The sequence below is a fragment of the Taurulus bubalis genome, assembly GCF_910589615.1.
Source record: "Taurulus bubalis genome assembly, chromosome: 17".
In the NCBI taxonomy this organism is placed as follows: domain Eukaryota; kingdom Metazoa; phylum Chordata; class Actinopteri; order Perciformes; family Cottidae; genus Taurulus; species Taurulus bubalis.
In genome coordinates this window covers 5,967,444-5,984,533 of record NC_136605.1, presented here as the reverse complement: position 1 = coordinate 5,984,533, position 17,090 = coordinate 5,967,444, and the positions used below count along the sequence as shown (strand labels likewise).

Genomic DNA, 17,090 nt, shown 5'->3' with positions numbered 1-17,090 from the left:
TTGGTTATTGGACATTGGAGTGTTTCCACATTGCAGCATTTGCTTTGGTGACTACAATGTTATCGTGAGCTAAAATGATGGCCCGAGCTGCAGAAATAAGATGACAGATGACACCACAGTTAACCTTTAAGCACGGTGGCCTGGAGACACTCACCCAAGTAGTTTTCCTTAAACTAACTCACAGTGATAATATAAATAATTTACCTTCATCTCCAAACTGTTAACTGATTAACCAGCACGCTCTCGTTCACAGGGCGCCAAATACGACGCTTAGTCCCCTGTTTTCTGATACCGCCGCTTTAGCATCTCTATGAGAGGCAGCGGGCTCTACAGTCGATGTTTAGGCTTCAAAATGAGTTCCAGCATGTTGTGGTCTCACATGAAGTGGCTTTCACATGGGTCAGTATTTGGACCTGACTCTCAGGAATGCATTCATCATCAGTGAGACTTGCTTTGGGAACGACGGGGCCTTCTTTTCTCTTTTGTTGAAGCTCTGAATGCTCTTTATGTCTGATATGTGTCTGATTTATTTATTCCCCACCATCAAACTCTTTTCAGGATTTAAAACAAAAAAAGTGTGCAAGCTTCAAACCGTTCCATAAACATTCCAAAGCTGAATAAACTAAATGTGAGGTCATGTTTGTGAAATATAGATGTACACAATCATCACACTATATTGTCTCTATATCGATCCAATACAAGTTACTCAAAGAACTGCAATACACAAGCTGAAAAACATTTACTTCAAATTAAAATGCTTCAGTATTTGTAGACACAATCCATGTAGTTATCCCAATGAAGAAAAGACAAACAATTATGAAGTATCCTTTTTAATTTTAGGCAAAATGTATGATCACCAAACAAGCAACATCAATTGAGAATGACTTTATTTGTCAAGCAATGTCACACTGTATGCTTATCTGAAAGCTGCTATGTGCATAATGTCAACATTTCTGACGTGGTAATATCAGAAAAGACAGCAGGCCCTGAGTCCCAGGAAGCGACACACACAGACCTGGAGTGTCTCGTTTTGTTTACAAACCAAAGTGTATGCTATAGGAATAGTATGAGAGAAGCTGTAGTCAGTCACTTCACATTTCTACAATACGTGCAACCGTTAGCAAGATTACATTTCTTCAACTTTTGACAAAATACCACAGGAGTTAAATATCACACAGATCGGACATAGCTTAAATGTTCTGTTTGATATTCACAAGCAATGCTGCCAAAATGAGAAATACTCAAAAGTCTTGCTTTCCCAAAGTTAACCTTGAATCCGTAGACAGACATTTAGTCTTTTGAGTAGTCATGGAACAATGACGGATGAGATGAACCTCAGCGGACTTAGGCGAGTAAACTGGACAATTTTCACTTAATGACTGAAGTTTTAAATGAGTAATTATAATCTGTAGTAACCTCTAGGCTGCAGTGACTGATTTATCTCAACCAATGATAATATCTGAGCTTTCAATCCATTCATTAATCCTGTGTGTGTAAAAACACAAGCGTCTGTTAAAAAAACCATAAATATAAAATACATATACAGTATATGCAAACATATCATAAAAATTGTCAAAATAAAATGCTGCTATATGTTGTTGGGCTGATGCATGTGTGTGTGTGTATATATATATGTATACATATATATATATATATATATATATATATATATATATATATATATATATATATATATATGTATATATATACATATATATATATATATATATATATATATATATATATATATATATATATATATATATGTAATCAACACAAATAGAGTAGAATTTCTATTTACCTTTCCAGAATATTAATAATACTAATTTCAAATCAATTTCACAGTTCATGAAATATTAAATTAAAATGCCGTTAATCAGTTTGTATTATTTTTACATTTTTTGTACTAAACAGTGACTCAGCCTATCAACCTAGCTAACTCCTTTAGGCTCACAGATATTCTAATACAGCAAAGAAATATAAAATCTCTGGGCAACTCGACCAAAGATTCACTTAACATATTTTTTGCATCATCATCACAATCAAACTCAATGCACGCGATACTAAAAAACAAATAACTGAGCTACCAAAAGACAGCAGTATATTTTTTAGGTCCACTGCCCCGAGAACTTCATCTGCTGCTGACAACATGTTGCTAACCGGCCTTCAAAAAGCTGCAAATGGCTCACTGAGGAGAAAACTGATGAGTGGATTGCTTTTTTTTTGGAGGGGGGGGAGGGGGGATTCAGACTCAATATATCAAACTGTATCCTGAACTTACGTACTTATGAAGCTGCATGCACATCTACTCCGAAAAGGACCAGGCGGTCAGGTCGTACATGTCCTGGCACCCGTGTCACTTAGTGTGTATCACATCCTCGTTTTTTTCATGCATCAGATTTAACAAAAACGCCGCCGTACTTTACAAGTGCCGCTGCGAGCCGACAGCTCTGGCAAATTTTTGCTGCGGGAACTTTTTTGCTTCAGAAGATGATCCAGAAGAGTCTCTCAGTCGACTTGTCTCTACGCAGTCCCGTTGCAGCTCCGGTTGAGCTTACCCGCCTGCCATCCAGAGACTTCGCTACATCCACACTTTAAGAGCAAACGTCGTGAGCTGGAGATCAGTTTGTTCTTCAAGGTTGATAATTGAATCGTCCGAATGTGTGTCGGTCTGCATGGCGAAAGGGAGAGAGAGAAACGAGGGTCATCCCAATATTGAGGTCTACAGCAACGCTAACAATGCTAACAATGCTAACAATCCTAACTGGTGAGTTGGCTTGATGGCAATCAATAATGACGACTGCATGCAGAAACAAACTCAAGACAAGGCAAAGTTTCAATCAAGTGTCAAAGACGGATAGGGCCAAAAATACATTTAAAAAAACAACCCACTGATTTGTTTTGCCGTCTGCTGAATGTGTCAGAGTTGAGATATCATGCATTCATATTCATAATCACCTGGGGTAACAGTTCATTCTCCGCGTCCTTGTTTGTATATGCGTCTGACTGAAATAGAGGGAAGTGTAGAACAAACACATCAATTCCAGTCCGATGACACGGGCACAGGGGGTCGTGGGTTCAAACGATCCCCGAGGGGAAACCAGGTCTGGATCACACAACCGACCCGCCGTACGTTTACTGGTCATGACTCACACAAGGCTACGGGAACAGGTCAAAAACATCAAACACAGAAACAAAAAGAAACAAAGAGAAAAGATCCATACTTGATGGTTTTTTTGGCCTCATTTTTCCCGCAATTTGTGGACCGCTGATCATTTTTCAAGGTCGCCGTAATGTACCTCCGCCTCAAGACGGCACTGTTTTTCCTTCCCTCTCTTTACAGTGTGAAAAAATAGCTAGCGGACACTTGATCCATGACAGAGACGCGACACGGAGCGACACAAGCGGCTCCAAGAGTCGTGGCATGTTTAGCTGTCGAGTGCGAACAAAACCCGGTGTTTTTTATATCTTGGCCAAAACAACGATTTTGAAAAGCGATCCTATCTGTAAGTAAATTAAAGGTGTAATACGTGATAAGGTTATCAACCATGTTCAAACCCAGAGAAATGCGTGGCTTTAATCAAGCTAGCGGTCCGGTTCTTTGGGTTCATGGAACTATGAACATCATAATGACAGCAATGTCGGTGTCACTAATTACAGGAAAAAAGAGTGTGTTTGGTTGGACAAGCGCACACACAGAATATCTTTAACCATAACTGCAACGGTACCTCTGTCTTTGGCTGCTCGCCTGTTAGGTTCCCGTTGGACAGGTGGGTTGAAGTCTGAAAAAGAAACGACACATTGAGTCCCTTTCATGACGCTCCACGAGGCCCAGTGGTGTCACTTGAACGTCCTCGGCTCTTACTCTGGACGTACCCACTGCCTCCTGTCCTGCTGGTGGCGCATGTAGAGGTAAACAGCCAGTGGCAAGATCACGTTGAAGAGCAGAGACAGCACGAGAAAGTACGTCCGGTTGTTGGCTTGAGGAGAGATCAGAGAGAACTTCCATTAAGATCATAAATGTTTGGGAGAAAAATGTTAATATTTTTGTGTGCTTTCCACATTTGATATTTATCAAACAGCGCTATAAAACAAATAGGCGAACAGACATGGGACCATCATTTTACAAAATCGATTAAAACTCTTGGTATGCCTTCGAATTTCTTTCAGCGTAACAATTCATCCGCCTTCATTTCTATTTCATGATACTAAATACTAAATGTCTAAAGATTTGTATTCACTGGAGTGCAAACTAATATTATTTCAACTACACACATGGACAATGAAAATCAAAAACCTGGAAAGAAATTCGATTTATTGGTGGAAAAACTTCCCTCAGCGCTCATTTGGCGTGTTTTAACTTAATCAGTTAATTACTTCTGCTTCCGGAGCAGCTCTGTCTCTCTGACTAAAGTGCTTTTAATTTCAGTTTTTTTTGTCATACAAACAGATTGCATTTACTTTTTAAAGGCAGTAGAAAACAGTTTCATCTAAATATGTGTCTGGGCTTTCTTCTCATGCAGAAAACTATATTTCTCACGCATTCTCACTCAACTGATTCACAGTTAAAGTAGTTTATTTAAAACAAAATCCCATTGTGAGGATTTGCAGTTTCTCTCTCAAACATATCTTTGTGTGTCAGATAGATCAAACAGTTTGAAGACGGAACGTTTTCCGAGGTTTTACAGACTAAACTCTGTGCCTCTCTGACAAAGGTAAGCTTACCTGTTGCATCTTTTGGAGTGCCTATGGAAAGATTTACAAAAATTATAATAATTCAGTCCAACTGTAAATTTGCAGTGTAAAAACAGACAAATACAAGAAAACTTGCAGAAAATCAGAGAGTAAAAAAAGATATAACAAAGCAAGGGACTTCTTCCAGAAGAGCGTTGAAACAAGGAAGCTATTCTTATAATAGATGGTTAGGCCTTCTCACCAAAAGCACCATTTTGTTAAACGATATACAATATAAAGGCAGAGCCGTGCAGCTAAAGATGACCGGTTGTTGGTGACAAATATTGTTTCGACCACTGGAAAACCATGGATTCATATATGTTCACAGCTTTGGATGCACAACTTTTCTTGTTTTCGAGTTGGTTTCCATTGTGCAACATAGTGAAGGAGGAATATGTCTATCAGATCTAAACGAGATCCAAATCGAAGCTGACAGAAGGGCGAGAATTGTAACTACAAATCCGTCTGCTACTTCAGCACGGACAGCGACATGGATTATTACAGTCATTCCCAAAGACCGTGTATAAGAAGTGGCCGTAGTTATGGAGACGTCACCAATTGGTTTATGGACTGCCGTTTTGACTCCTCGAGTTGGACGATTTCGGCACCGCCATCTTGGAATACGGCCGTCAGCAAAAGCAGACCCAAAAGCAGACCCATCTTTATGGTCTATTTGACTCTAAATGGACCATAATTTACAAAATGAACATCATGCTGTATTGGAAAAGACTTGAAACTAGAGATTGAGAGTTTGAGAATGCAAGTTCATCGGCTTCACTCGGCAGAACTGGAGGTTGTCGCCTGGTCGGGATCCACAGATGGACGGCAGGAGATTTAATTGTAGTTGTCAAATCAATTTGAAGAGTTTCTTTCATAGTCTTTTGGCGTTTATATCTTCAGTATTTATACTTTTGAGCCACATGAATGAGCCTGAATGTTTATATTGTAGCCTACTCCTAACATTGGATCTGATATAAAAGACTAGCTTACTTTCTGTTTGTTGAGTGGGAAAAAAAAGTGAGCCTGTTATGTATCTGTTTTCAATAACACATGCATAAAACAAAGTTGTGACTCATTTAAAGTATTTCTCTTCTAAATGGGTGGTTTATCTATTCAAATATTCACATATTCCCCATGTCAATAGATAATCAAAAGAAGGGCTATTTACATAGCTTACCCCCGTTTATTTGATCTTTCCTCTCTCCATCTGCCAGTGTTGTTGCTGTTGTCTCCATTTTTGCTATTGTTATTGCTGCTGTTGTTGGTGGTGGTGTTGAGGGCAATACTGCTGTTTCTGCCAGTATTGTTGTTGGCTCCATTGCTATTCCTGCTTTTGTTGACGAGGGCAACGATGTTGTTGTTGCTGTTGTTTCTGGCAGTGTTGTTGTTGCTGTTGTTGTTTCTGGCAATGTTGTTGTTGGTGGTGGTGTTGTTGTTAGACTATAATCTGCAGAAATGTAGTCAGTCAATCAGTAATAAAATCTTACAATATGGGGTTTATAGGCAATACACGCAAAATGTTAGTATATCAATAAGAAGAATACTTGGAGCAGTAGTGGTAGACTTGGTCAAATTAAAAGTAGTATGTAAAGTACAGGGAGCTCAAGTATGGTGACTAACTTAAGCCGTGACTGGATCCCCAAAGAAGTAGACTGGTACACAATTTAGTGTAGAAGACATCCTGTGAAGCTCAGTACTATACAACGTACATATGTAATGTATGGCGTAGTATACGTAGGGTACTTTGTAGTGTCTTCAGTATACGTAGGGTACTTTGTAGTGTCTTCAGTATACGTATGTTGCGTACACTGTAGCAAATATTATAGATTGCGTACATCATACTGTATGAAGTGTGCGTCATAGTGTACGTAGTGTGTACTGTACATAGTGTAAGTCATAGAGTAAGTAGTCTACGTTGTAGTGTAAGTAGTGTACCTAGTGTACTTCATAGTCATAATTGATTGATAATTCATAATTGATTGATTGTGATTTAGCTTACTTAAAAAAAAAAGTAAAACAATCCCCCAACCTCCTAAACAGAACAAAAGTTGTCTGAAAGGGGTTTAAGATTATGTTATTGTTCAGTGTTATTTCAATTAGAGAATGTTTTGTTCAGAGTTAAAAGCAGAGCGTAAGCAGGCAGCAACGACAATATGAGGTAGAAAAAATCCCGTCGATGAACAGGAAGAACATGTGATCAAAAGCGCTCCAAAGACTGCAGAAGCTATAATAACCGAAGGCTCCATATGTATCCATGGTTTTCTGAGTGAACATGAGGACCTTTGAACTGCGTGTGGAGACCAAGACCTGCAGTTACGCAACAGCAAGCATGATGTCTGGCATCTCCAATGCACAGCATCAACACATTATGAATCATTTCTAAATAAAAGGTGACTTACGAGTAGATGTTTTTTCTGAATACATCTTGCACACGGTATCTAAACAAAAAGATTACACCAATGTTACATCGACGAAGGAAAGCACATAGTTTAATGAAATTATTACACAACAGAAAAAGCAGAGCGTGTTTTAGTGCTCATCACCGACACTGACACTCAGACACAGAATGCATTACTCACCATATGCGCAGGCTGTGATGCGAAAAAGAGAGAAAAGAAAATTAAAATACAACTAACAAATGTACATAGTCCAGATAGTTGTGTTGACACATTTTGTTTGTATTTCTACCTTCAGAATTGTTTATTTATTATTCATTATATGAAAACATAAACCTTTTTTATTAAATATTTTGTACGACGGAGTAACAGTGTTGGGGTATTTACTAGTTACACGTAACTAGTTACTTCTGAAAATTGTAACTAGATTACTTTACTAGTTACTGTATTTGAAAAGTAACTTCACTACTAGTTACTTTACTTTCCATTGTTTTAAGCAAATGTCCAAATTAACTGCAAAGATACATGGACAAACATCATGGCCCTTTCATCACTTTATTTTATTATTATTAATTAATATAATTTCCAATAATAATAATCGCGCGAGTCACACGACCCTTCCTGCATGAACAATCTACCAGAACGTCGGGTTACGAGCCGCTACTACCTTCGGTCAGAGTCCCCGTTAGCTCCCCGCTGTAGCCGGCTGGGGCTCCTGCTAGCGCTCCATCACTTCCCCGCTAACTTCCGCTAGCTCTCCGTCAACTTCCGCTAGCTCCCCGAAAACCACCGAAGGTAGCGGGACCAGGCTCGACACCCGACTTGGGCAGAGGGGTCGCGGGCAGTAGCAGCAGCAGCGCTAGCTAGCAGCTTGTTGCTACTGTTCATGCAGGAAGTGTCGTGTGACTCGCACGCCACTAAAAGAGAACTTTTCGGACTGGTAAAAATGGCTTGGGTAACGCAGGAAAGCGCGTTACTGAGGTCTAGTAAAGTAGTGTAGTTACCAATATTTTGAGTGTAATGCGTTACTTTACTTTGTTACCTACAATAGTAATATCGTTACTGTAATCCGTTACTTTGTAACTCGTTACCCCCACACTGAGTACCAATACTTTTTAGCGATCATCATGGCTGATTTGCTTACATAAACTTTTAGCTTAGGTTGCACAGATTTGAGAGACAAATTACATCACAATGAGTGAAAAACACCAATGTAGGTGCTGGTGGACTATTTCTATTACGGGGGTCCCAGGTAAAGCCCCCACTCATTGTGAGAGTAGTATCTGTATGTGGAGTACCTGGATGAGGATTGTCCAAAGCCTCGTACATGAAGCACATGAAGTGATAGAAAAAGATTTTCTCAGAACTTTTCCCTTTGCACTTTGGACTGTTCTTTTTAAACTGTGAAGAAAATACAATAATTCATTAGTTTGGAAGGCAAGTGAGACGTGGAACGTCACAATCATTCACACAAGTCGCAATCGAAGCAGCGGCAAAACATGACACCGACGTTGAAGTTGATTTTGCAGTCGTCGATGATATCGCACGCTGCCTGTCTTCCCCCATTGCACTCAGCGTCTAAAGTGCATTCCACTGTGCCCTGTGGTGGAAAGAGCACACATGTACGCTTGATCAAATCCAGTCCAGTCCCTATTGAACAATGTGCATTTACATGTTTAAATAGAACCCCAAGGGATCCTTGTTGGTTCACTGTTTCAGAGCGTTACCTTGAGATCTTCAGTTCTCACGAGGGTGTAGATGACTGTTAGATTTTCTCCCTTCTATAGTGGACGGACAGAAGACATGACCAAGTGTTTATTGTGAGTTCATGATGATGATTTTTGTATTGGCAAGACACACCTGCAGCAATGTTGCCGTGGAACATGAGGGCAAATCACCGTCCGTGTGTGTGTGTGTGTGTATGTGTGTGTGTGTGTTAAAAAAAGCACTATATTTACCTGTGCGATGTATTGGAGTAAAAAGTACAGTGGTAGCGAGATGCAGTGCAGTATTTACCACCAGGAGCGATAGTGCTGCTCGAGTTTAAAGCATGTGAACATGTGAAAGCGAGGCAAGAGTCATATGTGCTCGCGGATATTGACAGTGATTTGCCCTCAAAGTTTTCCTCTTGCCGGTGTCCTGCTCAAACAGAACCGCTGATTAACAAAAGATGACCACATACCTCTTCGGCTTTAACCAGATGGTCTAGACACCTCGCTTTCGACAGATCCATTGCGTTCAGGAACACCTAGCAGACAACAGCGGCATTCAAAAATGAAACACAATAGAAAGGATAGTCTGGGTGATGGAGGGAAAGCATGTATACAACACACATAACAATAAGTTACATTGGACTGTGCTCTGGTGCCAGAGCGACGGGACACTTACGAAGACAAACATGTGGGTCGTGCATGTCAATAATGTCATGCTGCCACCGCGACCATCCAGACTCACGCTAAAGAAGAAGAAGAAGAGTCTGTCATTGGGTTTGTCATCACAAACAAACAAAGAGATTATACATTGTCATACATTGTATGTAAAGTATTCACGCCCTAAAGTTGTAAAGTATTCACACCCTAAAGCATACCAATATCTACATTTTTTAACCCTAATCTTAATTTACACATAATTCACTAAATGAACATCATGCTGTACTGAAGAAGACTTGAAACTAGAGATTGAGACATAAACTCATGTTTACAATGTTTACTGAGGGAATAAATCAAGAGAGAACGTCTATACAATCAGAGGAGTCGCCCCCTGATGGCCATTAGAAACAATGCATGTTTTTCAGACACCGAGATTTAAAAAAAATCTGTTTCATTTTTTATATTCTTTCTGGGATTTTTTTTTTTATGTGGAGAAATACATATCATTATTCATTTTACATTTTTATTTTCGGCCCATTTGCAACAAGTTGATCCAATCTGCAGTGATGTTGTTTTGCAACCTTAATTTCAGTATTTATTTATATATATATATATATATATATATATATATATATATATATATATATATATATATATATATATATATATATTATAATCTCAGAGAATATAAAAGTCCCCCTATCCCCGTATAAAAAGCTTCAAAACTTGATATCAAAGCACTTCCTTTTCATCATTAATGAATTGCACCTCCCATTTCATATATTCATTGCCAAAAAAAAAACAGCACACACTGAGAACAAATGAAGGAAAAGGTCCAAAGGTTACTCCAAACTCATTTTTCCCAGACAGGAAGTGAAAGTCACATTCCACCCTAATTGTTGGACTCTCACGTCAACTCTTGTCAGTCGCGTTTTTTTTTTTTTTCCGAGACGGAGTCTGTCTTGTCCTGTCTTGAACTGCCAACAACATGACCGCTCAACACAGATACAGGAGCTTACAAGTCTGAGCAGTGCAACAAATCAGGGAGCCGCAAAGTGAAAATATGAAGTGGCCTCAGCCACAATTTGTTTTATAACCACTTTGGAGATATCTAACATATTAATAATCTCTTACAGTTTTTGTTGCCAACAAAGTTTAACTCTTTGAGCCCTATATCTATATTTTATATCAGGTCACAAGGTACAAATCAAGAAAAAAACATGGTATAAATAAAAAACAAACATGTTAGGTATCAAATTTAACATATAAATCAGGGCTAAAATAATATATAATCCCTGTGTACAACCTCTAAACACAACTCAAACAATAAATAGGATTATGGGTTAGGGTTAGGGCATAAGTTTAAATCATCATAATAATCATAATAATAAACTGCCAACTATTTTCTGTTGGTCCATAAAATGTCATAAAAAAAAGAGAAAAAGGCCCCAAAAAACTAAACATTCAACTTACTACAATGCAAGACCAAGAAAAGCAGCACATGTTGCCTTTCAGAAAGAAACAGGAACCATCAAATGTTCAAAAATGACTTATTCATAACTGATTAGTTACCTTGCGTCTGAGTAACTGTTGCTGCATTCTAATCCGGCCCGCCGAGTATTATAATTATTATAACATTAAAAAAAAAAAAAAAAAAAAAGTTATAGTCAAGACCGTTGTAGCGCTTCTCCGTTCCCAAGTTCAGTTTCCCGAAGCACGATGACCACAACAGACCAGCGTTGATGTTTCTTCATGCTTATTTATTTCGCTCTTTTAGGCTTTTCGTGTGTTCTGCTGCAGCAGAAAGACCGCAGTAATGCCTTCTGCTGCGCACACGGCTGTCGGGAGCAGAGAGGCGTTGCAGCAGCTGTTCTGCTGGACTAGAGCGACACGCAACACTTGCTGTGCTGCGCTGGTCAATCCCTCCCCTCCCCCACTGATCCCACAGACAAGGGCGACACTTTTTCATTTTTTTTATTACCGTAATATACCGCAAAACACTGAAAAGCTCCACTTCTTAGCGGTCAGAATCCTTTTTAATTATGTCGTAAAGCGTTAACTTTAGAAGAATTACGGTAATATGAATCACTTTCTGTCGCCGGAGTCATGGTTTGTACTACAACAGTTTTAGAGTTGTAAAATGAACTGACAGCTGCATGCAGAGTATTTTTCCTCAGTATAACTAACACAACTAACCACACTCGACCCTGCGCGCTCATGTCACGTGACATACAGGGTTCTGTCTGCCAGCCTCCTGCAGTGATCCCTTCTGTCACAATGAGTGGACCCAAGAAAAGACAAGTCCACAGTGAGTGCAGAGTCTTTAATGAGTGGACTGCTAAGTATTTTTTCACCGAAGTACGATCAGAGGCAGTATGTCTTATTTGTCAAGAAACCATTGCAGTATTCAAAGAATACAATATTAGCCGCCACTTTTCCGCCAAGCATGCTAACTATGCTAGCCAACAGTCAACGACAGAACGGGCGGCTACTGCTAAGAAGTTGGCAGCCAATTTAAAGAGTCAGCAAAATATTTTTCTCTGCCAAACTGCTATACAAGAATCAAGCACCAAGGCAAGTTTTTTTGCTAGCATTCAAATTAGCAAAAGCCAGCAAGCCTTTCTCTGAAGGAGAGTTTTTGAAAGAATGTATGGTAGAAACAGCAGGTCTCTTATGTCCAGAGAGCAAAAACAAATTTGAAAAATTGAGTTTATCACGCAGAACAGTGACTCGGCGTGTAGAACAAATTGATGAAGATTTAACCAGCGAGTTGAACAAAAAAGCTGAGTCATGTACGTTATATTCTCACACCGCCCCCTGCCGGCCTCGCCGTCGTCCAGTGTAGAGCCACGGGTCTCACACCGCCCAGCACCCCCTGTGGCGGACCACAGGCTCCCCACCTTCCCTTTGGCTCCAATAATCTGTTTCACCAGATACTCATACTCTCATGTGGTCTGCATTTGGGTCCTAAACATTGTCCTCAGGTTCACACAAACACTCTCCATCCATCTGATACTGGCCCGGCCCGTCTGTCAATTTTTTTTATTCAATGTGGCCCCTGAGCCAAAAAGTTTGCCCACCCCTGTTATAGATGGACACATAATTAAAGGGTAATTTCTCCCCTTTATTGAAAAACAACGAAAAACATGCCACCACATGCCTTTCACCAATACAATGCAATTACACTATGGTGAACAATGAGACAGCCAGTCTCTCTATGCTGTCTGGCAGAATTGTGAATATCCACACTTGTTTATGCACTTATTACAACTATTTAGTGAGTTTGATATTTTCACTTCATATTTTATCTCAATTCATGGAAGTTATTTTTCCTTAACTAAAAATAATTAGCTCAAGATCCACCCTCATGTCGCGAGTTTGCATCAATTGTGTTTCATTTGGTACACTTTTGTGTGCATTCTGACCTCATGATCATTATGCTGGTCATCAAACTAGGCTGAGGCTCCTCTGTTAGGCTGTATATGGTGAGCCTGGGGTTTTCATGTTTATAATCACATTACCTGTCGTTCGTTGAACTCTTTAAAAAGTGCGGGGTGTCTGCCTGAAAGGTGCTTTGCCATGTTCGACGTGTTACTCCCTCAGTCCGTGTGGCTTTAAAACACGTTTTGCAGACGGGTCTTTGTGTTCGACGGCCGACAAAAAGCTCCTGAACTCGCCATGTCTCCCCCATCTCTCTGTGAGTGCTGCTGCTCCGTCTCCGTGCAGCCTCTGCATGCAGAGAGCATGAGAGAGACGAGCAGAGCAGTTTTAAGGAAGCGTGCTATTTTGAGGAAGTATCGATACTTAAAATATGCAAAATCGTATCGTTTTTAACGTACGGGTACCGCGGTACCTTTTTAGTATCGGTATACCGTGCAACATTAATACAGCACAGAAAGAGGAGCAAGGCAGATATTCAAGTACACATATCAACGGTTTACCAGAACTGCTGCTAACGGGCTGTTAGCCTGCGCCGACTCACAGCAACATGACACAGCACAGAGAGGCAGATTAAATGCGTAAAAAAATGAAACAACTTGATGCTTCATCCACATGCTCCTGTCACAGCGTAGGAAAGCACATGGAGGGACAACTCAGTTTGGCTCATTTTCTGTAACCGGTGTAGCGTCAAAGCGGGGCGCAGTTAGCAAGCTAGCTGGCTAGCTAGTAACCGCGCTTTAGCGCTTCACTGGTTACAGAAAATATAACCTCATCCCCCTTTGCCCCAGAGAAGACAAACTAAACAGTTCAATGTTCTTTGGACTTCTGTTCTATTTCTATGGTGTTTAAACAAACAAAAAACAGAACCATGAACACAATTATGAATCCTTAAAGCTCATGAATCAACAAGAAGACTGAAATCTTACGTTGCCACTTATAAATACAAATATAAAGCAGGCAGTGTTGAAAATTCAGATGAAAACCACATGGATTTACTCATTCACTAACTGTATGCACAGATTGCGTCACAACGAGGCTCCAGCCGGCACGAGCTCTCTCTCTCTCTCTCTCTCTCTCTCTCTCTCTCTCTCTCTCTCTCCCTCCCTCCCTCCCTCTGCCCAGTGCCCGCTCTCCCAGGCTGCACGCGGGCCGGCGCAGCTCCCTCACAGGCTGCGGGGTTCCAACGTCTCGTCCCACCGTTTACAATCGATGCCGAGACTTGTAACATGCCCGTATAGTACACACACGTGCACTGCGTGTCTAGCGAGCAAAGACGTAGATTACAAGCGACCTCCATACAAAAATAAAAATAATGAACATTCCTAACGGCATTTGAAGAACAGCGTGAGGAGGTCACGCAGTCGTCCCACTCGTCTCCAGAGAAATAAAACACAAATGAACCACACAATAGTCACTGCGTCACCGTGCGCCTACCGTGCTGTGCCTCGGTCTGCGTGTGTCTGCTCCGCTCCGGGGTCGCTCCCATTCCCGAGTGAAGACTTTACTTTCACTTTCGGCCTTTATCGCTCCCCCCCCCCCCCCCCCCCTCTCCTCGTGAATGATATTTCCCCCGGAGTTTCCAATTAAACACTTTCTATTAAGACAAACTTCACTCCCCCGCAGTGCAGAGCCGGTTGGAAAGTTGTAACCTTTCCCCCCCACACACACACACTCACTTTACGCAGTAGACGCAGCACTCCCCAGCTGTGCGTAAAGGTCAAATTAATAAGATGAGATAAGATAAGATATTTCTTCTATTAGTCCCTAGGAGTCTGCGGTTTGGGCGCACCTTCCTACGAGAGCTCAGACTGAAGATGGGCTCAGGCAGCGGAGGAGAAAGTTAAAGGGGAGTTCACTTTTGATTTACATTCTTTTTTGGGGGGGTTATAACACCTTTTTATAACACCTTTATAACACCTGCCTGGCACCCACTGCTAGTAGTATGAGTCACATTTATATTACTGCCACCTTTAATGCTTTAAGTACTATCTATTACAAATAGATAATGGCTCTTTCATCAGTATTACAAGATTATAGATGGTGGTTTGTTTCCACAAGAACAAGAGGTGTGGCAGGAAGGGGGATGTGTGTCATCTACCTGCATGCATGTCTTTTATTTATACAGCCGGCATACAAAAGACATGCATGCATGTAGATGACACAAATATACCATGCTTGTCATTAAATCAATGGAAATCCACTGTAATCCACTGTATAATACAGGGTTCATACACATTTTCATGACTTTTAACCAAATTTTCATGACCAAACATTTTGTGAAATCTCAGTGTAAACATGAAAAAGTAAGAAAATGTAGTATTTAAACTAACAATGAGAATTCCAAAGCATAGAGTAAACCTTAAATGACACAAATGAATGAGAGACAATAGTTTGATTAAAAGAATAAACATTTATATAAATTATCTGAGAGCTATAGTTATATTTTGAGCGTCTTTCTTTTAAAAGCATATATTCATTATTTCAAACTCAGCATAAATGAACGCCATGAACACATTGAATATAACACATTTCCATGACTTTTACAACATGTTTGGGATTTTTTTTTTAAAAGGACTTTTAAAGGCCTGGAAATAACCATTTTAAAATTCCATGACTTTTCCAGGTTTTCCATGACCGTAAGAACCCTGTGTATAAATACAAATGAATTAATTAATTGAAATAGATTAATCCTGTTAATTATCTCTTCTTTTATTGTTTCTGCATGCTTTGTAAAAATGTTAAATAATGCATAACTTTCTAATTGTATTCTTATGTTTTGCTTTTTAGGTTGACTTTGTAACTTCTGTGTCCAGAAACAAATAGCCTCTTCACAAGAATGTTGTGTGTGTCCCCACCAAACAAACCAGGTAAATAAAACAAAGTAGCTGCATTTTTTTTCAGCACTACTCTGCTCGCCACTCATAGGAATACTTTATATCGTTGGGTTTTGATTGTATTACTTAAGTTCCTTCCATACACGTCTCTTGCACTTCTGTCCATCCTGAGGCTCCTCCTTCCTGTGCTGCTCGCTCCTTCCTTTTTCTTTTGGGTACTTTCTGAAACATGCAATCAATTGCGAAACATTTATTCTAAAGGCAAGAAAAGGGAGATTCCGGGTATTTCCCAGCTACATTTGAAATTGAAAAGTAAAATCTATTAGCAAGAAAATATATCAAAACGTGAAAAGTTACATTTTTGATGATTCAAAAAAGTGTGACGTGTTTTTTAAAACTTTTTATTTGAGCAGTCATTTTTACTGTCAGAGATGGACTTCAATACCTGACGGCCTCCGGTCAGGAGATTCTTCACAGGTGAGAACTTACATTTAAAGAGATCCATCTTGAAGCGTGAAAGTATTGGATTTAAAAGTTAAAAAAGAAGAAATCCACTGAGGTTTTGTGTCGGCTGACATTTGCAGCAGTGAGTCATGATCCCTTCGTGTGAGTGAGTGAGTGAGTGAGTGAGTGAGTGTCATGATCCCGGTTTCTGCTCAATAGAAGAGCTAAACAATTAACTCGTTGATAAAGAACACAACAAAAGCCAATGCACTCTGGGGTCAGTAAGTATTTTATTTCACAGAACCATCACCAACTGTCAGTGGCCTCCGTCACCAAGTCCACACTTGACATTTAAATAAATCTTAGCATAAAAACCACCAACAGAAAACAAAGAAATAATAAGCACATTTGGAGTGTAAATATATATAAGAAAAAAACATTAGATGTACGATACCCACACATTTTTTATCAAAAAAAGCTCAAGCATCACTTTTAACCAAGACTGAAAAAACCCAGCAGTAACAAATTACACAGAAACAAACAATAGAAATGTATCCCAAAACCAAATAAGTCGGTCTAACGTTAACGTTCCTCTTTCCTCCGAAGCAAACCGTAGAACTGATGCTGCGGGTTTTCTGTGAGGCTCATTGTCCAAACTGTTGAACGCCGATTCCATCTTTAATCCATCATATATTACTTATATAAATAATAATATATGCGGCATAGTGGAGTAGACTGAGGCACAGAAGGGGTTGTGGTGTTACAGTAATGAGAATTTGCTTATATTTGTGTCACATCTGCCGTAAATGGACCAACATGAGAAGAAGCCCGTAGAAAAGAGGTGGGGCTCTTTCACACATACATCACCCATG

At 39.9% G+C, this 17,090-nt stretch overlaps 1 protein-coding gene across 1 annotated transcript; it reads right to left on the bottom strand.

Annotated features, from left to right (window-relative positions):
- Window positions 1–1,779: 1,779 nt before the first annotated feature.
- LOC306749844 (uncharacterized protein) lies at window positions 1,780–14,418 on the bottom strand. The gene is made up of 13 exons (XM_079233179.1): window positions 14,375–14,418; window positions 9,519–9,585; window positions 9,313–9,378; window positions 8,858–8,911; window positions 8,641–8,730; window positions 8,429–8,531; window positions 7,314–7,325; window positions 7,134–7,172; window positions 4,726–4,746; window positions 3,877–3,980; window positions 3,729–3,782; window positions 2,959–3,006; window positions 1,780–2,671 (listed from the first exon to the last, which is right to left on the bottom strand). Exons 2-13 carry the CDS (start codon window positions 9,555–9,557, stop codon window positions 2,582–2,584), a joined length of 720 nt encoding a protein of 239 aa, XP_079089305.1. The 5' UTR covers window positions 9,558–9,585; window positions 14,375–14,418; the 3' UTR covers window positions 1,780–2,581.
- Window positions 14,419–17,090: the final 2,672 nt, after the last annotated feature.